Source organism: Boleophthalmus pectinirostris, unplaced genomic scaffold (assembly GCF_026225935.1).
Source record: "Boleophthalmus pectinirostris isolate CB_2022bp ecotype Guang Dong unplaced genomic scaffold, ASM2622593v1 HiC_scaffold_1, whole genome shotgun sequence".
Classification (NCBI taxonomy): Eukaryota; Metazoa; Chordata; class Actinopteri; order Gobiiformes; family Gobiidae; genus Boleophthalmus; species Boleophthalmus pectinirostris.
In genome coordinates, this window is record NW_026570970.1 from 265,350 (window position 1) to 286,328 (window position 20,979).

General features: G+C 50.0%; 1 protein-coding gene across 1 annotated transcript in view; it reads left to right on the top strand.

Moving 5' to 3' along the window:
- The window catches only part of LOC110165165 (titin-like), a 243,161-nt gene that overhangs the window by 97,929 nt on the left and 124,253 nt on the right, over positions 1 to 20,979 (top strand). Inside the window, 25 exon segments of the mRNA XM_055150484.1 lie at positions 176 to 706; positions 775 to 840; positions 2,210 to 2,275; positions 2,395 to 2,505; positions 3,302 to 3,367; positions 3,482 to 3,541; positions 3,718 to 3,768; positions 4,729 to 4,806; positions 5,154 to 5,213; positions 5,493 to 5,528; positions 6,541 to 8,961; positions 9,605 to 9,655; positions 10,437 to 10,585; positions 10,669 to 10,912; positions 11,016 to 11,294; positions 11,589 to 11,858; positions 12,027 to 12,166; positions 12,256 to 12,382; positions 14,242 to 14,508; positions 15,115 to 15,215; positions 15,217 to 15,382; positions 19,588 to 19,851; positions 20,070 to 20,209; positions 20,380 to 20,506; positions 20,670 to 20,936. Of these exon segments, the coding sequence (XP_055006459.1) occupies positions 176 to 706; positions 775 to 840; positions 2,210 to 2,275; positions 2,395 to 2,505; positions 3,302 to 3,367; positions 3,482 to 3,541; positions 3,718 to 3,768; positions 4,729 to 4,806; positions 5,154 to 5,213; positions 5,493 to 5,528; positions 6,541 to 8,961; positions 9,605 to 9,655; positions 10,437 to 10,585; positions 10,669 to 10,912; positions 11,016 to 11,294; positions 11,589 to 11,858; positions 12,027 to 12,166; positions 12,256 to 12,382; positions 14,242 to 14,508; positions 15,115 to 15,215; positions 15,217 to 15,382; positions 19,588 to 19,851; positions 20,070 to 20,209; positions 20,380 to 20,506; positions 20,670 to 20,936 (6,138 nt within the window).

The window sequence follows — 20,979 nt, forward strand, 5'->3', positions numbered from 1 at the left end:
AGCAGTGCCTCCAGTTAGCAGAAGCTCGCTGTCTCCTCATTTGACGTGACTTGCGGCAGAAACAGGACGCCCTCGTCATAACTCACCTCTGATTGGTCAGAGTTTGTCAGGGCTCGCTCTGATTGGCTCGTTGGATCTTGTGCATTGTTCTGATTGGTCTGTTTTTGTTCTGAAGTCCCGCCTCCTGAAGAGAAGAAGCCCGCCCCCAAACCCGCCCCTCAGAGAGTGGCGCCCCCTGCAGGTAGAGATCATGTTTCTGTACTCACCTCTCATTGGTCAGAGTCTGTACGGCTCGCTCTCATTGGTCAGAGTCTGTACGGCTCGCTCTCATTGGTCAGAGTCTGTACGGCTCGCTCTCATTGGTCAGAGTCTGTACGGCTCGCTCTCATTGGTCAGAGTCTCACGGCTCGCTCTCATTGGTCAGAGTCTGTACGGCTCGCTCTCATTGGTCAGAGTCTGTACGGCTCGCTCTCATTGGTCAGAGTCTGTACGGCTCGCTCTCATTGGTCAGAGTCTGTACGGCTCGCTCTCATTGGTCAGAGTCTCATGGCTCGCTCTCATTGGTCAGAGTCTGTACGGCTCGCTCTCATTGGTCAGAGTCTGTACGGCTCGCTCTCATTGGTCAGAGTCTGTACGGCTCGCTCTCATTGGTCAGAGTCTCACGGCTCGCTCTCATTGGTCAGAGTCTCACGGCTCGCTCTCATTGGTCTGTGTCTCTGTGTCTCGTCCTGATTGGTCCGTTTATATCTGTCTGTTTGTTTGTTTGTCCCTAAGTGGCTCCTGTAGAAGAGAAGAAGCCCGAGCCTAAACCCGCCCCAGAGAGAGTGGCGCCTCCTGCAGGTAGAGCTCAGAAAAGACGACAGATAATTCAAAAAATGTGACATCATTTCACAGGCCAATAATTTTTGTCAGTTCTTGTTGAAATAAACTCAAATTTTCACAGAATGTTTAGAAACACATCAAGATTTTATTTTATTTTTGTTGTGTTTTCAGGTTGAGTCGTTCACTTCCAAACAGAATCATTTTATGTCTTGAATCTGCTGCTCAAACTCACCAAGACTGAAGCTTCAACAACATCTGGAAAAACTTCACCGACTGGAAAAACAAAACAAAACAAACAACAACAAAAAAGCAGGACTAAAGGATCTGGACCAACATCAACATCAGAAGAGAAGCAAGAGCAAGTTCATGAAAAACTCCTGAAGCCCCAAGAGTTTGTAAGAAGAACAAACTCTGGAAACTCAGATTCATCCAGTGACAGTTTGGCACCAGATCCTTTAGTCCTGCAGAAGATTCTTCCTCTGCACATTTTTGGTTCCAAGTCCAAGTTTGCTTTTCCAGTTGGTGAGGTTTTTCCAAATGTTGTTGATGTTTCAGTCTTGGTGAGTTTGAGCAGCAGATTCAAGACACAAAATGATTCTGTTTGGGAGAGAACGACTCAACCTGAAAACACCACAAAAATAAAACATCTTCATCTGTTTCTAAACACTCTGTGAAACTTTCAGCTTATTTCACCAAGAATTGCAAAAATTATTGACCTGTGAAATGATTTTGGGACAGTCTGTATAAAAAATAAACTTAATGCTCGAGCAGAAACATCACGAAACAAACTCTCATGTTCTGATGTTCTGATGTTCTGATGTTCTGATGTTCCTGGTCTCACTCAGAGCTGGAGTTGTGTTTGTTTGAGTGACTCTTTATTATTATTCTGTCTACATCTCCAAAGCTCCAAACCCTCTGTTCCACCTTGTGATATCATGAAGTGGTAGTTTTCCAGTGAACAGCTCCTTTTCCCTTTAGTTCAGTGGAGACAATCAGACACGTGACATCACGAGGTGGAACAGAGTGTTTTCATTTTTCAGTACGCAGCTCCAGGTCTGTGTGTGATGAGGAAACGACTTCAGAGCAAAGAGCAGAGGATTATGGGACATGGAGTCTCATTTGTGTGAGGGAGCGTCTGATTTGGCTGCTCGTCTCCATGGAGATGCTTCTGTTTTGTCTGGAATGTTCCACAGTGTCTGTGGAGTCACATGAACTTCTTCACTCACTTCTCATTGGTCAGAGTTTCACGGCTCGCTCTCATTGGTCAGAGTCTCACGGCTCGCTCTCATTGGTCAGAGTCTCACGGCTCGCTCTCATTGGTCTGTGTCTCTGTGTCTCGTCCTGATTGGTCCGTTTATATCTGTCTGTTTGTTTGTTTGTCCCTAAGTGGCTCCTGTAGAAGAGAAGAAGCCCGAGCCTAAACCCGCCCCAGAGAGAGTGGCGCCTCCTGCAGGTAGAGCTCAGTCTTGTTTCTGATTGGTCAGAGTCGGTCACGGCTCGCTCTCATTGGTCAGAGTCTCTGTGGCTCGCTCTCATTGGTCAGAGTCTCTGTGGCTCGCTCTCATTGGTCAGAGTCTCTGTGGCTCGCTCTCATTGGTCAGAGTCTCTGTGGCTCGCTCTCATTGGTCAGAGTCTCTGTGGCTCGCTCTCATTGGTCAGAGTCTCTGTGGCTCGCTCTCATTGGTCAGAGTCTCTGTAGCTCGCTCTCATTGGTCCGTTTGAATCTCCTCCACCTGCGTGAAGTCGCCCGTCCGACACACACTTACACAAAAACTGCGTCAGTCGTTTTTATTTCATTTGTGCTGTTTTTTGCAGTAAAATGATTCTTTACCAGGAGACTGGAGAGGGCAGATAAAACTGAAGACTCCAGAAGTTCTTTATATTTAAAAAAAATTGCCGTAACAACATAAAACTTGGCGCTGCTCAGACTCGTCTCATGAGGACGACGCCCGTCGAGTTTGAGATCAGTCGGACGAGCGGGTCGAGAGTCACACGTGGAACAAACAAACGAGAGGACGACACAGACGTTTCTCACATGAACAGATTAAACTTTAGTAAAACTCCACAAAACGAGTGAAGAGACACGACCTGAGGCTGTGGAAAAGTCTGTGTGATTCTTTAAAATATGAATCCAAAGTGAGTTACTACAGACTGATGCAGACTTTTCCACAGCCTCAGGTCGTTTCTCTTCACTCGTTTAAAGTCGCTGTCGTCAGCTGAACACAGATGACCAAAATATAATTTACACAAAAATAATAATGAATAATTTTAGAAATAAACTCACACAAATGAAAACAGTCACACACAAAACAGCACAAACGAAGCACAAACAACAGAAGTAGTTTGTGTGCAGTTGTGCGTTTGTCGGGCGACTTCACGCAGGAATCTCCTCCTCGACCTCGTCATCGTCGTTGTTTTGCTGTTTTCACGTCTTTTGTTCGTTTGTTTTTGTGATTCTTGTTTCTTTCTCATCTTAAAGTTCCCACAGTGGAAGAGAAGAAGCCCGAGCCTAAACCCGCTCCTCCGAAAGTGGCGCCCCCTGCAGGTAGAGCTCAGTCTTGTTTCTGATTGGTCAGAGTCTCTCACGGCTCCCTCTGATTGGTCTGCGTCTCTGTGTCTCGTTTAAATCTGTTTGTTTGTTTGTTTGTTTGTCCCCAAGTGGCTCCTGTAGAAGAGAAGAAGCCGGAGCCTAAACCTGCCCCGGTGGCGCCTCCTGCAGGTAGAGCAAGGACTAAACTAATCTTTACTGTTTCTTATTGGTCAGAGTCGGTCACGGCTCGCTGTGATTGGTGGTTGTCTCTGTCTCTTGTCCTCATTGGTCCATTTAAATCTTGTGTTTTGAATGTTTTTGTTTGTTTTCGTTTGTTTATTTCCTGGTTCTTTTTCCTCTTAAAGCTCCTCGTGTTGAAGAAAAACGCCCGTCTCCTCCCCCTGCCCCTCGCAAAGGTAAACTGCTCTCACGGCTTCTCACGATTTAAACATTTTGTGTTTTGAAGTCAGAACCTGTCTCTTGTCCTCCATTTTTGTAGTTTTTGCATGTTTGTTCATGATGTTTGTAGTCCTTCTTGATTTAAACTGTGGTCATAATCCTGTCCCCGTCTGTCCCACTTCCTGTCCTGTTTTGTAGTTTTTCCTGTTTCAGTTTGTAGTCCTGTAGTTGGGCTTTTCCTGTTCTCGTCTGTCTCACTTCCTGTCCTGTTTTGTAGTTTTTTTGTTATGTAGGTTTTTTTTATTCTGTATTTGTAGTCCTTTTTAATTTGAGGATTTTTGTATTTTTGTTTTGGTTCTAGTCTCTTCCTGTCCAGATTTGTAGTTTTTCCTGTTTCAGTTTGTAGTCCTATAGTTGGGCTTTTCCTTGTCTGTCCCACTTCCTGTCCTGTTTTGTAGTTTTTTATTCTGTATTTGTAGTCCTTTTAAATTTCAGTACTTTTGTGTTTCTGTTTTGATTTAGTCTTCCTGTTCTGTTTTGTAGTTTTTCCTCCTGCTTTAGCTCCTCAGTAGTTCTGGCTATAATTTTGGTCTCTTCCTGTCTGCATCTGAACTGCTTCCTGTCCTGTTTTGTAGTTTTTTTCCTGTTTCAGTTTGTAGTCCTGTAGTTGGTCTTTTCCTGTTCTCGTCTGTCTCACTTCCTGTCCGGTTTTGTAGTTTTTTTGTTATGTATTTTTTTTATTCTGTATTTGTAGTCCTTTTAAATTTAAGGATTTTTGTGTTTTTGTTTTGGTTCTAGTCTCTTCCTGTCCAGATTTGTAGTTTTTCCTGTTTCAGTTTGTAGTCCTACAGTTGGGCTTTTCCTCGTCTGTCTCACTTCCTGTTCTGTTTTGTAGTTTTTCTCCTCTGTACTTGTAGTCCTCCTGGTTTAGCTCCTGTGTCGTTCTGGTTGTGATCTTGGTTCTTTTCATTCTTAAGTTTCGCCCGTTGAAGACCAGAGGGCCGCTCGCCAACCGTCTCCGCCCAAACCTGCCGCTCCGTTTGAGGAGGTCCAAGGTACTTCAGGTCTCTGTGGTCCAGCTCTGGTCCACTTTTCTTCTGAATGTCTCTATGTTCTAACTCTTCTCATGTTTCTCCTATAATCTTGTGTTTTGTCCCGATCAATGGACATTTTACTGTCCAAGACACCTGGACCAGAGAAAGACCAAGTCCAGACCAGACTAGGACTGAGCCAGGACTGAGCCAGGACTGAACCAGAACTAGACCACATAACAAAACAAGACGAAACCAGAACTGAACCAGGACTCTATCAGGACTCGACCAGACCTGGACTTGGTCTTTCTTCTGGTCTAACCCTGGTCTAAAGCCGGTCTAAACCCGGTCTAACCCTGGTCTTCTTATAGCTCCAGTGGAGGCCAAACCGACCAAAGGAGCCGTGTCTCCAGAGGCCGCTCCTCCTGAAGGTACCTACAGGCTTTTATTGTGAAATACATGTGTGTGAGGACTTTTACTGTGAAAGTCTCACTGTTCTGTGAAATGTACACGTACAGTCTTTTAATGTGAAGGTCTGCACTTCCTGTCTGTTTTATTCTTGCTCCTTTTCTTTTCTGATATTTTAATGTAAAAATCCTTCGTTTCCACTTCAAACTAACCTTCTCTGCTGTCTATTTTGTCTCTCCCTCTGTTTTTCTCTCCGTCCATGTGTCTGTGGTTAATTTCTTCTCTTGTGGACCTTCTTGCAGACAAAGGGCCCGTCTCTGCCCCTGGACCCACTAAAGGTATTCCACATTTCACTCTCTCCACATTCAAACCAAACTACAGTTTTACAGTAAATGCAGCGACACTTTAAACTCTTTAAACAGTTTCAACAAAACTTTAAACACTTTAGACACGTTTAAATCATTTTAAACCTTGAGGTGATTATTTGTATTTCTCAGTGTCTGGACTTAAAGCGGGGGTATGACTCCAAATCGACTTTCACACTCGTGTTCTAACGTTGCTCCTCGTCACAAATCTGTCTGAAGAAGTTTTAGACTCATCCGTGCATGTCTGAGTCATCTAGTGATCTAGAAACCCTCCTTACGGTTAGCGGTACGAGCCTGTACGAGGCTCCGCCCACAAGCCTACATCCCCCAGGCTCCCACACGACAATTCTCCATAAAAATACAAAAACATGACACAAAACTGCGAAGGGGGAGTGACTTAGCACAGAGAGCAAAGGGAGGGGAGACTCTGAGTGACGAAAGAGAAACTTATAAAACATGAGAATCTGTTGTTTTGGGCAAATAAAACATTTTTAAAACAATAAAATTAACACAGATCTAAATATGTGACGTGTCACAGTTGAACCCTCCAGACCTGAGAGGTTTTTACATTTGGATTTGGACATTTGGACTCAAATAAACCTGAACATAAAAATAACAACAGATGCACAATCCCACAGACCAGGATGTGTCATTTTCCATTTATTTGAAAAATCTCTGCACTTATGAACAAAGACGCTCAGAGCATCGAGGGTTTAGACTCACTACACTCTTCAATCAAAATGAACGGAGCACGAGTGGATAATGCCGGAATTATGCTCAGACAGTCGATGTTCTCAGCTTTCTTTGTTTTATAGTTGTAAAGTTCTGCGCGGTTATTTAGAAAAGGACATACCCCCTCTTTAATGCCCCAGAGAAGTCACATACCATGGGTTCTGTCTGGGTTCTGTCTGGGTTCTGTGTGTGTTTTATGTGGGTTCTGTCTGGGTTCTGTGTATTCTTGAAGTTCTGTTGTTCCCAAACACAGTTCCACCTTTAGAACCAAAAGCTCCACTTCGGCCTGAGCCTGAGCAGAGCAAAGACACAGGTAAAATCAAACCAGAAAAACTGGACAAACGGCCAGAAACAAAAGAGAGAGCCAAGAAAAGAGAGGAGGAGACGAAGGAGGAGGTGAAACGAGAAGACCACAAACCAGAGGAGAAACCAAAAACTCCAAAGACCACAGAAACAGCAGGAGAGGTGGAAAGAAAGAAGGTTTCAAAACTGCCAAAAGCGGAGGAGATAAAGGAGGAGATTAAACTTAAACCAACACCGAGATCTCCTAAACCTGCCGAACCAGAGATGGAGAAAGTGATGCTGAAAAAGGTGCCGACGAAACCGAAAGAACTGGAGAAAGAGGTGATCACCCACAAAAGTAAAGTGACGAGAGTCTACGACGAACAACTGACGGTTAAAAAACTCCACGAGAGAGAGGACAGAGAGATCCTGAGCATCGGGCGAATGGAGCGCGAGTTTACAGCAGAAGAACACACGGAGGTTCTAGAGCAGGCCGAGGAGGTGCAGAGGGAAGTGAGGCACGAGGAGGCGCCGGCACGAAAACAAGAAAAAATAACTCACAAAGAGACTGAAACAAAAACTGAAGAAGTGCAGAAAAAGAGGATCTCAAAATTACCGAAAGAGGAGGAGAAAACAGAGGAGGTGAAACTCAAACCGGTGCAAAAATCTCCCAAAACGCAGGAAGAAAAACCTGAAATCATCGAGAAGCCGAAGGTTCTTAAGCCACAGAAAGACGCTATGAAGAGAGAAATGTCACCGAAAGTCGAGATCGAAAAAGTGACACTTAAAAAAATCCCGTCAAAACCAAAAGAACCAAAGAAGGAGGTGGAAACAGTGACGGCTGAAATCACAAAAGTCACAGACACGGAAATGTTCGTGCATCAGCTCCGAGAGAGAGAGGACAGAGAGATCCTGGGCATCGGGCGAATGGAGCGCGTGTTTACAGCAGAAGAACACACGGTGGCGCTAGAGCAGGCCGAGGAGGCGCAGAGGCAGGCGAGGGACGAGGAGGCGCCGCAGAAAGAACCGTGGAAACGAGCGGAGAAAAGTCCAAAAGAAAAGACAGAGACGCCAGAGGGAAAAATCGAGAAGAAGAAGATTTCAAAACTGCCCCAAGACGAGGAGAAGACGGAGGAGGTGAAACTCAAACCGGTGCAAAGATCTCCCAAACCCGCCGAGCCAGAGATGGAGAAAGTGACGCTGAAAAAGGTTCCAACGAAACCGAAGGAACCAGAGAAAGAGGTGGTCAGCCACAAGAGCGAAGTGACGAGAGTCTACGACGAAGAACTGACGGTTAAAAAACTCCACGAGAGAGAGGACAGAGAGATCCTGACCGTGGAGAGGAGGATCAGGGAGGAGAGAGCGAAAGAGGAGACGATCCGAGTGCAGGAGGAGGAGAAAACCGAACCGGAGACCAAAGAGGAGGAGCGAGGAAGATGGGAGAGGACGCCAAAAACCGAGAAGGAGCCAGAACCAGAGCCGGATTTAACCAAACGCAAAATCAAACTGTTACCGAAGAAACCAGAGGAGCAGGAGGTGGTGACGTTGAAACCGTTTGAGAAACAGAAACAGGAGAAAGAGAAGGAGAGAGCGAGGGAGGAGGGAGGAGAGGCGGTCGTGACGGAGGAGAAGAAAGAGAGGGAGAGGGTGGAGAGAGAGAGGGACACACAGGAGAGGGTTCGTTTGCCTAAACCAGAGGAGATGAAGACGAAGGAGCCAAAACCAAGTCCGAAAGAAACAGAGTTGAAAAAGACACCAGAACCTAAACCAGAGCAGGAGAAGGTTGAGAAGATCCCTAAACCCAAGGCAGAAGAACCGACCAAAACTAAACCAGAGGAGAAGACAGCTCCTCCAAAAGTCCCTAAACCAGAATCTAAACTCAAGTCACAGAAAGAAGAACCGCCCGAGACTAAACCGGTTCAGCTGAAGAAGACGCCGGTGCAAAAACGATCTCCTAAAGAAAAAGAAGAGATTAAACCAGTGGAGCTGAGGAAGACTCCAGAGAAGAAAGCGTCTCCCGCAGAGTCTGAAAAAGTCCCTAAACTACAACCCAGAGCAGAACCTAAACCAGAACCTAAACCAGAACCTAAACCAAAACTCAGAACATCTCCAAAGAAAGAAGAACCATCTGAGGCGAAACCGGTGGAGCAGAAGAAATCTCCACCCAAACCTGGCGACGAGAGCAGGCTTCCTCTGGTGAAGGAGGTGTCGCCGAGGAGCATCCAGGTGGAGAAGGTCCCCACCCAACCAGAGGAGGAGGTGTCTGAAGAGCAGGCCCAGGAACCAGACCAAGACCAGGACGAGGTCTGGGCCTGGGAGATGGTACCAGATCAGGACTGGACCGAGACCGACGGAGCCAGAGAGGTCCCGGGGCCGACGGGAGCGAAACGAGGTGATCAGGGAGCTGCCAGAACATCTCACCATCTCCACAAATCCATTTCATCCTCAAACGACCATCTCATTTGGTCATTTCATCTGCTTCTCCACCAAAGCCTGCTCAGATATAATCTTTGTCTTGCTTTGCTTTCTCCATCCTCCATAAGAGATCTCCACGTTTTTAAACATCTGTGTCACACCGGAAACTGTCTCCACATTTTGTGTCTCGTTTGTCCTCCATCTTCACCAGACTGTCCATCATCTTGTTTTCTTGTTTTCTTCATCCAAAACGTCCAAAAATCATCTTCACCATCTTTGTCTTCATCCATTAACCGTAAACTAAACTCATCTTTTGGTTAATTTCATCTTATTTGTCCAGGTTGAGAAGGTTTATCGTCCTCCATCTTGTCTTCTTCATCAGATAAACTCTTGTTCTTTGTTTCTTCATCTCTCAGCTGTAAAAAACAAAACTCATTCTTCATTTATTTTAATCTTCTTCCATCTTGTTTAACCGTCCATGATCTTGTCTTCGTCTTGAAACACCTTCATAAACATCTGCGTCTCGTGTCTGTCCTCCGTCTTGGCTCCTGTTCCATCCTTCACTTCACTTCTTCGTTTCGTTTTTTTCCTCTTTTTTAAAAGTTTTCACTTCGTTTCAGATGGTAAACCGGCAGAGGAGCCCCTCAAAGGACGCGGCCGAGGATTTGGTGGTGAGACTTTCATAAAAAAACATCTCAAATAACTCCTCATCTCTTCATGTTCCCTGTTCATGTTCAGTCCAGGTTTAGTCCTGCTTTTGTCCAGGTTTAGTCCAGGTTTAGTCCTGGTTTAGTCCAGGTTTAGTCCACGTTTAGTCCTGGTTTGTCTCTGTCTTGTTTTAACCCAAAACCTTTAATAGTTTTTTCCTTTTCTTTTCTAACCCTTTCATCACTAAATCCGTCTTTAAATCACGTCTTTACTCAGAAACATTTGTTTACGTTTCACTCTCACCACTTCCTCTTCCTGTTTGTTTTGGACGCCATTTTGAGGTTTCCTCATGGCGGCCATTTTGTGTCAAAGTAGCTGAGTCACTGTAGAACCGGTCCAGGTCCTGACCCAGATCCTGACCCAGATCCTGACCCAGATCCTGACCCAGGTCTGGAGCCAGGTCCGAAGCCAGGCCCTGGGACGGGGTTTAGTTCTAGACCTGGTTCACAACTAGTTTAGATTTGAATTAGTTTGGTATAGTCCTGGATTAGTCCTGGTTTAGTCCTAGTTTAGACCTGGTTTAGTCCTGGTTTAAACCTGGTTTAATTCTAGTTTAGAACTGGTTTAGTTCTGGTTCAGGCCAACTCTAGTCCTAGTTTAGTCCTGGTATAGTCCTGATTTAAGTCTAGTTTAGACTTGGCTTCAATTTCCTGACCCACTGAAACCTGGTCCTGGTTCAAAGCCCAGGTCCTGCTTAGTCCTGGTTTAGTCCTGGCTCTAACCTGGATGCCCTGCCTCCCACAGCCCGGCAGACCCCGTCCCCTGGAGACCGAGGTCGGGGACTCAGACCTGGAGGTAAAGGTCCTTCTCCTCCAGAGGAACCTTTTGGAGGATTCAAACTCAAGGCTGTGCCCCTCAAATTCACCAAGAAGATCCAAGACATCGTGCTCACGGTTAGTCCTGGTTCAGACCTGATTTAGTCCTGGTTTAGTCCTGGTTTAGCCTTTACTATTTACTCTCCTCCTCTCGTCTTCAGGAGGCCGAGTCCATCGGTTCCTCGGCGGTGTTCGAGTGTGAGATTTCTCCTTCCACCGCCGTCACGTCCTGGATGAAGGACGGAGGAAACATCAGAGAAGGTCCCAAACACAAGTTCTACTCAGACGGGAAAGACCGAAAGCTCCACATCATCGACGTGCAGCTGTCGGACACCGGAGAGTACACCTGCGTCGCCCGGAACGCCGGGAAAGAGGTCACCTGCACCGCCAAGCTCATCGTAGAAGGTACAGAGAACTGAGATAGTCCTGGTTTAGTCTGGGTTTAGTTCTGTTTAGTCCTGGTTTAGTCCTGGTCCAGACCTGGTTTAGACCTGGTTTCTTCCTTCAGAGCTGCCGGTGAAGTGGCTGAAGGAGCTGGAGCCCGAGACGTCGTGCATGAAGGGGCAGCCCATGTACTTGACGTGCGAGCTGAACAAAGAACGTGACGTCGTGTGGAAACGAAACGGTGCCGCCATCAAGAAGAAGGCGGGAAAGATCGCCATCAACGTGATCGGCATGCAGCACGCCATCACCATCCAGAACGCCACGGACGAGGAGGCGGGGCTCTACACCTGCGCCGTCGAAGGGCAGGAGGACGTGGTCACCTCCACCAACGTCAAGGTCATCGGTGAGTCAGGGGGCGGGGCTTAGGGCACAGCCGGTGGGGCTTATGACGGGACATAGACCTGGTTTAGTCCTGGTTTAGTCCCAGCTTAGATCTTCTTCATGGTTAGGTCTGTCCTCACAGTCTGAAGGTCTCACTGCTCCATCTAGACCTGGTTTAGACCTGGTTCAGTGTTAGTTTAGACCTGGTTTAGTCCTGGTTTAGTCCTGGTTCAGTGTTAGTTTAGACCTGGTTTAGTCCTGGTTTAGACCTGGTTCAGATCTTCTTCACTGCTCCTTCTTCTCCTGTGTTCCTCAGAGATCATTAAGGACTGGTTGGTGAAGCCCCTGAGGGACCAGCACGTGAAGCCAAAGGCCAGCGCCACGTTCAAGGGCGAGCTCTTCAAGGACACGCCCAACTGGAAGTGGCTGAAGGGCGACACGGAGCTGCAGCCCTCGGACAAAGTCCAGATCCAGAAGGACGGACCCAACGTCTCCCTGACCATCAACAACTGCCAACCTGGAGATGTTTCCGACTACACGCTGGAGGTGGAGGACAGAAGATACAGCGCCAAGCTCACCCTGGGAGGTACGAAACCAGGGACCAGAGACTGGACCAGGACCAGGACCAGAGACCAGAAAACAGACTGAAACCCTGACAAGAGATTAAACACAAGACCAGAGAGTAGATCTCGGAAGATGTCTTCTTGGCGTGTTCCTGGCGTGTTCTTGACATGTTTGGTGTTCCTCTCTTCAGAGCGTGAGGCGGAGATCCTGAAGCCCCTGGAGAACGTGGAGGTGATGGAGAAGGAGGAGGCCAAGTTTAACACAGAGATCTCAGAGGAGGACGTGGCTGGAGAATGGAAGCTGAGAGGACAGGTGCTGACGCGGTCCCCGGTGAGTCCCGAACGGTGGTCCAACATCTCCACGTAACATCTCCACATGATCCTGACAAACCCTGAGCTCTCTACTCTGCTCCTCTTCAGACCGTGGACATCAAGATGGAGGGAAAGAAGAGGTTCCTGACCCTGAAGAACGTTCAGCTGGATCAGGCCGGAGAAGTGTCCTACCAGGCCTTGAACGCCAACACCTCGGCCATGCTCACCGTCAGAGGTACTGCTCAAGGGCACAACAACACACAACATCCTACAGAAGTGTCCTGCTCAAGGGCACAACAACACACAACATCCTACAGAAGTGTCCTGCTCAAGGGCACAACAACACACAACATCCTACAGAAGTGTCCTGCTCAAGGGCACAACAACACACAACATCCTACAGAAGTGTCCTGCTCAAGGGCACAACAACACACAACATCCTACAGAAGTGTCCAACACCTGTCCAACCCAACACCTGCCCAACACCTGCCCAACACCTGTCCGACACCTGTCCGATACCTGTCCAACACCTGTCCAACACCTGTCCGACACCTGTCCAACACACAACACCTGTCCGATACCTGTCCAACACCTGTCCAACACCTGTCCGACACCTGTCCAACACACAACACCTGTCCGACACCTGTCCAACACCTGTCCAACACCTGTCCGACACCTGTCCGATACCTGTCCAACACACAACACCTGTCCAACACCTGTCCAACACCTGTCCGACACCTGTCCGACACCTGTCCGACACCTGTCCAACACACAACACCTGTCCGATACCTGTCCAACACCTGTCCAACACCTGTCCAACACCTGTCCGACACCTGTCCAACACCTGTCCGACACCTGTCCGACACCTGTCCACACCTGTCCACACAACACCTGTCCAAACCAACACCTGTCCGACACCTGTCCGACACCTTTCCAACACACAATACCTGTCCGACACCTGTCCGACACCTGTTCAACACCTGTCCGACACCTGTTCGACACCTGTCCGACACCTGTCCGACACCTGTTCAACACCTGTCCGACACCTGTCCAACACCTGTCCGACACCTGTTCGACACCTGTCCGACACCTGTCCAACACACAACACCTGTCCAACACCTGTCCCACACCTGCCCAACACCTGCCCAACACAACACCTGTCCAACACCTGTCCCACACCTGCCCAACACCTGCCCAACACAACACCTGTCCAACACCTGTCCAACACCTGTCCAGCACCTGTCCAACACACAACACCTGCCCAGCACCTGTCCTGCACCTGTCCTGCACCTGTCCTGAAGTGCTCGGTCACAGTTGTCTCTTGTGTTCTGCTCTGAGCTGGAGCAGAGGATCATCGTCTCAACAGCAGCAAAACACTTTAAACACGTTTGTGATTCTGTGTTTTCTTACGAGACTTTTGACGATTACAATTTGAAACGACACGGTGGAGGTCTCTCTCTGCGCCGCCACAGCCGCCCTGGGGCAGACTGACAGAGTGGTGTCTGTCCTTCTGCACCAACAGCCTCCAAAACCCCCACGCACACTAGGGATGCACCGATCCAACTTTTCCAGCTCCGATACCGAGTCCAGTAATAGAATCTTTCTGGAACTGTTCTGGGATCGTTCGGTTTTATGCGTCTGTGATTTATCTCGACCAGTTTTTATTTACAGTACGTGTCCACGCAGGATATCGGCTGGACTGATATTTGGTCTCCGATACCCAATCTCGGATTCCAGTATAGGATCGGTGCATCCCTAAAAACTTTACACTGTGTTCTGTTCAATGTGAAGTTTGTTTTAGCTCAAAGTCTTTTTTGTGCATCAGCTCAGGTCCGTGACTGAACCCAGGTGAGTACGAAACTCTTCAAAACATTTAAACCCTCTTTCCTTCACAAACTCGCCATCTCTGCCGCTCAAATCACCTGAAATCACCTGAAATCTCCTGGAATCACCTGAAATCTCCTGAAATCAGCACCTGATATCACCTGAAATCACTTGAAATCATCTGAAATCATCTGCTGAAATGTCCCTTCGAAACATCCCGGTGACAGTAAGTGTCGTGCGGGTGGTGTAACCCGGTGTGCTGTCGTCCAGAGGTGGAGCTGGCGTTCGTGGAGCGGCTGAAGGACGTGGCGGTGCCGGAGAACAAACAGGCTCAGTTCCAGTGCTCGGTGACGAAGGAGGTGCCGAAGGTTCTGTGGTTCAGAGGAGACGACGTCATCACGCAGAGCCCCAAACACGAGATCATCGCCAACGGCAACAGGCACCTCCTCGTCATCAACAACTGTCAGTTTGAGGATGAGGCGCAGTACACGGTCGAGGTGCAGGGGCTGAAGAGCACCGCCGAGCTCAAGGTGGAAGGTGAGGAGGAGGAGGAGTACTTGTACTTGGGCTTCACTCAGCCTCTTCAGTAGTAGTTGCAGAAGTAGTAGTAGCAGCAGTAGTAGCAGTAGTAGTAGTAGTAGTTGTAATAGTATTTGTAGTAGTACTCAGAGTAGCAGTAGTAGTAATAACAGTAGTAGTACTCGTAGTACTCATAAATCTTGCATAAATACTTGAAGGCGTGGGTCTGGGCTTCACTCAGCCTATTCAGTAGTAGTAGTAGTAGTAGTAGTAGTAGTACTTATAGTAGTAGGAGTAGTACTAGCGGTAGCAGTAGCAGTAGTGGTACTTGTAGTAGTAGTAGTTGTTGTAGTAGTAGTTGTAGTAGTTGTTGTAGTAGTAGTTGTAGTAGTTGTTGTAGTAGTAGTTGTAGTTGTAGTAGTTGTTGTAGTAGTATTTGTAGTACTCACAGTAGTACGCGTGCGTTTGGGCTTCACTCGGCCTCTTCAGTTGTAGTAGAAGTAGTACTTATAGTAGTAGTAGTAGTAGGAGTAATAGTAGCAGTAGTAGTAGTGGTACTTGTAGTAGTAGTTGTAGTAGTTGCAGTAGTAGTAGTTGTAGTACTCACAGTAGTACTCGTTCCAGGCGTTCGTCTGGGCTTCACTCGTCCGCTCCTCGACCTGACGATGAAGGAGGGGGAGTCGGCCATGTTTGAGCTGGAGCTGAGTCTCGAGGACGTGCCGGTTCGTCTGGTACCGCAACGAGGTCAAAGTTCACGTGAGCCGCACGGTGGTGACGCGCTCGGAGGGACGGCGCCACACGCTCGAGCTGCGCAGCCTCAGCATGGACGACACGTGCCAGATCAAGGCCGAGGCGAGGGGCGTCAGCTGCGCCGCCCGCCTCAACGTCATAGGTAACCCGGCCGCGCCCGCCCCCGCGCCCGCCGCCTCCGCCATCTTTGTCTCATCGCCACAGCAACGACTAAAGCTCCATCTGCCACGTCTCATCACCATAGCAACGACTAAAGCTCCATCTGCCACGTCTCATCACCATAGCAACGACTAAAGCTCCATCTACCACCTTCTCATCACCATAGCAACGACTAAAGCTTCATCTACCGCCGTCTCATCGCCATAGCAACGACTAAAGCTTCATCTGTCACGTCTCATCACCATAGCAACAACTAAAGCTCCATCTGCCACGTCTCATCACCATAGCAACAACTAAAGCTCCATCTACCACCTTCTCATCACCATAGCAACAGCTCCATCACCATCTTTGTTTTGCTCCACCTCCATAATCCTCCATCTTCATCTTTTTAAAACCATAAAACCATCATCTCCATAAACCCAGAGTTTAGACCGGTTTAGACCGGTTTAGACCGGTTTAGACCGGTTTAGACCGGTTTAGACCGGTTTAGACCGGGTTTAGACCGAGTTTAGACCGGTTTAGACCGGTTTAGACCGAGTTTAGACTGGGTTTAAACAGAGTTTAGACCGAGTTTAGACCGAGTTTAGACCGGGTTTAGACCGAGTTTAGACCGAGTTTAGACCGAGTTTAGACCAAGTTTAGACTGGGTTTAGACCGAGTTTTGACGAGTTTAGACCAAGTTTAGACCGGGTTTAGACCGGGTTTAAACAGAGTTTAGACCAAGTTTAGACCGAGTTTAGACCGAGTTTAGACCGGGTTTAGACCGGGTTTAGACCGAGTTTAGACCAAGTTTAGACCGGGTTTAGACCGGGTTTAAACAGAGTTTAGACCAAGTTTAGACCGAGTTTAGACCGAGTTTAGACCGAGTTTAGACCGGGTTTAGACCGGGTTTAGACCGAGTTTAGACCGAGTTTAGACCGGGTTTAGACCGGGTTTAGACCGAGTTTAGACCGAGTTTCACATGTCTACTTTATTTTTTTAAAACCGTAAAACGCCGCCTCATCTCCATAAACCTCCACCATCTTTGTTTCCTTTGACCCTGACATCATCTTTGTTCCTCATCAGATCTTCTCCACATGAGCTCTTCTAACCTCAGGTCCTCCATCCAGGGTCCATCTTCTGAAGCAGAATTCACACTAAAAAAAAATCGGCTTTTATTTTGTTTGATTCAGTGTGAATGCTGCAGTGTCTCTACTAACATCTCATCTTCTCATTTCCGTAAAACCATCTCCACTGTTTTAAGTCCTGCCTCAGCTCAGGTCTGGGCCAGAAGGTCCATCCATGAAACCATCAGTATGTCCATATAACATCTCAGACCATCCTAGACCATCCAGACCACCCCAGACCATCTCAGACCACCCCAGACCATCTCAGACCACCTCAGACCACCCAGACCACCCCAGACCACCCCAGACCACCCCAGACCACCCCAGACCATCAGACCACCCAGACCACCAGACCACCCAGACCACCCCAGACCACCAGACCACCCCAGACCATCCAGACCACCCAGACCACCCCAGACCACCCCAGACCATCCCAGACCACCCCAGACCACCTCAGACCATCTCAGACCACCCCAGACCATCTCAGACCACCCCAGACCACCCCAGACCACCCCCAGACCACCCAGACCACCCCAGACCATCTCAGACCATCTCAGACCACCTCAGACCACCTCAGACCATTCCAGACCACCCCAGACCATCCCAGACCACCCCAGACCACCCCAGACCACTCCAGACCATCCCAGACCACCTCAGACCATCCCAGACCACCCCAGACCACCTCAGACCATCCCAGACCACCCCAGACCATCTCAGACCACCTCAGACCACCCCAGACCACCCCAGACCATCTCAGACCACCTCAGACCACCCCAGACCACCCCAGACCATCCCAGACCACCCCAGACCACCTCAGACCATCTCAGACCACCCCAGACCACCCCAGACCATCCCAGACCACCCCAGACCATCCCAGACCATCCCAGACCACCCCAGACCATCCCAGACCACCCCAGACCACCCCAGACCATCCCAGACCACCCCAGACCATCCCAGACCATCCCAGACCATCCCAGACCATCCCAGACCACCCCAGACCACCTCAGACCATCCCAGACCATCCCAGACCATCCCAGACCACCCCAGACCACCCCAGACCACCCCAGACAACCACAGAACATCCCAGACCATCCCAGACCACCTCAGACCATTCCAGACCACCCCAGACCATCCCAGACCATCCCAGACCATCTCAGACCACCCCAGACCACCTCAGACCACCTCAGACCATCTCAGACCATCCCAGACCATCCCAGACCACCCCAGACCACCTCAGACCATCTCAGACCACCCCAGACCATCTCAGACCACCCCAGACCACCCCAGACCACCCCAGACCATCCCAGACCATCCCAGACCACCCCAGACCATCCCAGACCACCCCAGACCACCCCAGACCATCTCAGACCACCCCAGACCACCCCAGACCACCCCAGACCATCCCAGACCATCCCAGACCACCCCAGACCATCCCAGACCATCCCAGACCATCCCAGACCACCCCAGACCACCCCAGACCATCCCAGACCACCCCAGACCATCCCAGACCATCCCAGACCATTCCAGACCACCTCAGACCACCCCAGACCACCCCAGACCATCCCAGACCATCCCAGACCACCCCAGACCACCCCAGACCACCTCAGACCATCTCAGACCACCCCAGACCACCCCAGACCATCCCAGACCATCCCAGACCATCCTAGACCACCCCAGACCATCCCAGACCACCCCAGACCATTCCAGACCACCCCAGACCACCCCAGACCACCCCAGACCATCTCAGACCACCCCAGACCACCCCAGACAACCACAGAACATCCCAGACCATCCCAGACCACCTCAGACCATTCCAGACCACCCCAGACCATCCCAGACCATCCCAGACCATCTCAGACCACCCCAGACCACCTCAGACCATCTCAGACCATCCCAGACCACCCCAGACCACCTCAGACCATCTCAGACCACCCCAGACCATCTCAGACCACCCCAGACCACCCCAGACCACCCCAGACCATCCCAGACCATCCCAGACCACCCCAGACCATCCCAGACCACCCCAGACCACCCCAGACCATCTCAGACCACCCCAGACCACCCCAGACCACCCCAGACCATCCCAGACCATCCCAGACCACCCCAGACCATCCCAGACCACCCCAGACCATCCCAGACCACCCCAGACCACCCCAGACCATCCCAGACCACCCCAGACCATCCCAGACCATCCCAGACCATTCCAGACCACCTCAGACCACCCCAGACCACCCCAGACCATCCCAGACCATCCCAGACCACCCCAGACCACCTCAGACCATCTCAGACCACCCCAGACCACCCCAGACCATCCCAGACCATCCCAGACCATCTCAGACCACCTCAGACCACCCCAGACCACCCCAGACCATCTCAGACCACCTCAGACCATTCCAGACCACCCCAGACCACCCCAGACCATCCCAGACCACCCCAGACCACCCCAGACCACTCCAGACCATCCCAGACCACCTCAGACCATCCCAGACCACCCCAGACCACCCCAGACCATCTCAGACCACCTCAGACCACCCCAGACCACCCCAGACCATCTCAGACCACCTCAGACCACCCCAGACCACCTCAGACCATCTCAGACCACCCCAGACCACCCCAGACCATCCCAGACCATCCCAGACCATCCTAGACCACCCCAGACCATCCCAGACCACCCCAGACCATTCCAGACCACCCCAGACCACCCCAGACCACCCCAGACCACCCCAGACCATCTCAGACCACCCCAGACCACCCCAGACCATCCCAGACCACCCCAGACCATCCCAGACCATCCCAGACCATTCCAGACCACCCCAGACCATCCCAGACCATCCCAGACCATCCCAGACCATTCCAGACCATTCCAGACCATCCCAGACCATCCCAGACAACCACAGACCATCTCAAGACCATCTCAGACCTTCTAAGACCTTCTCAGTCCATCCGTGTGTCTGTAACATCTTAAACATCAGCTCCACTCACTGCTCCATCTGACACGCCTCATGTTTCATCCTCAGTCGTTCGTTTTGTCCCTCTTCTTCTTCTTCTTCTTCTTCTCTTCTGACCTTTTCTTCTCTGGCAGAGGGAGACGCCGTCTTCATCACGAAGCTGTCGGACTTCACGGCGGTGGAGAAGGACGAGGTGGAGCTTAACTGTGAGTTGAGTAAGGACGTGCCGGTGGTCTGGTACCGGGACCAGGTGGAGCTGACCCAGTCCAAGACTCTGGTCCTGAAGAGCGAAGGAACCCGAAGAACCCTGGTCCTCAAGAAGGTGGAGATACCAGACCAAGGACAGTACTGCTGCGACTGTGGAACAGACCAGACCAGAGCCAAGCTCAGCGTGGAAGGTACGAGACCGGGTTTGATCTGGGTATAGACTGACGTTTTAGATCAGGTGTAGACTGGGTGTAGATCGAGCTTAGACCAAGTTTAGACAGAGTTTAGACTGGAGTTAGACCGGCTTTAGACCAAGTTTAGGCCGAGTTTGGACCTGCATTAGTCCTTGTTCAGTCCTGCTTTAGTCCTGGTTCTGACCTGGTTCTGACCTGGTTCTGTGTTCTTGCAGCTCGGGACATTAAGGTGGTGCGTCCGATTTACGGGGTGGAGCTGTTCGATGGAGAAACCGCTCGATTCGAGGTCGAGATCTCGGCCGATGACGTTCACGGGCAATGGAAGCTCAACGGAGAAATCCTCAACCCGTCCTCTGTGAGTCCAGACCTGAGACCAGACTAGGACTGGACCAGACCAGGGACCAGAGACTGGACCAGAGACCAAAGACCAGACCAGAGACCAACTTGTTGGGCCTTCATCTGTGAGGGGAAGGTTCTGGTGGTTCTGGTTCTGACCCGTTTGTGCCTCTGTGTCGCCCCCTGCAGGACGTGGACATCATCGAGGAGGGACCCAAACACACTCTGATCCTGTACAACTGCAGAGTGCCCATGACCGGAGAGGTGTCCTTCAGCGCCGCCAACGCCAAGTGTGCCGCCAACCTCAAGGTCAAAGGTGAGACACGAACTCTGCCCACAAGTGCCCACAAGTGCCCACAAGTGCCCACAAGTGCCCACAAGTGCATTTTATCTGTTATCTGAATTAGTTGTTTATATTTTTGTGTGTTGTTTGGGGATCTTAACAAACTAAACTGAACTTCGTCTCTCTTCCGCGTCAGAGCTTCCTCTGAACTTCCTCACCCCGCTGAGCGATGTGCAGGTGTACGAGAAGGACGAGGCGCGTTTTGAGGTGGAAGTTTCTCGCATTCCGAAGACGTTCCGTTGGCTGAAGGGTTCCGCGGAAGTCCAGAGCGACGAGAAGTTTGAGTGTTTGCAGGAGGGGAACCTGTACGTGCTGAGAGTGAAGTCCGCAGCGTACGAAGACGAGGCCAAGTACATGTTTGAGGCGGAGGACAAGAGGACGTCCGGCAAACTCATCATTCAGGGTGAACGCACACTTTAAACACGCACTTTAAACACGCACTTTAA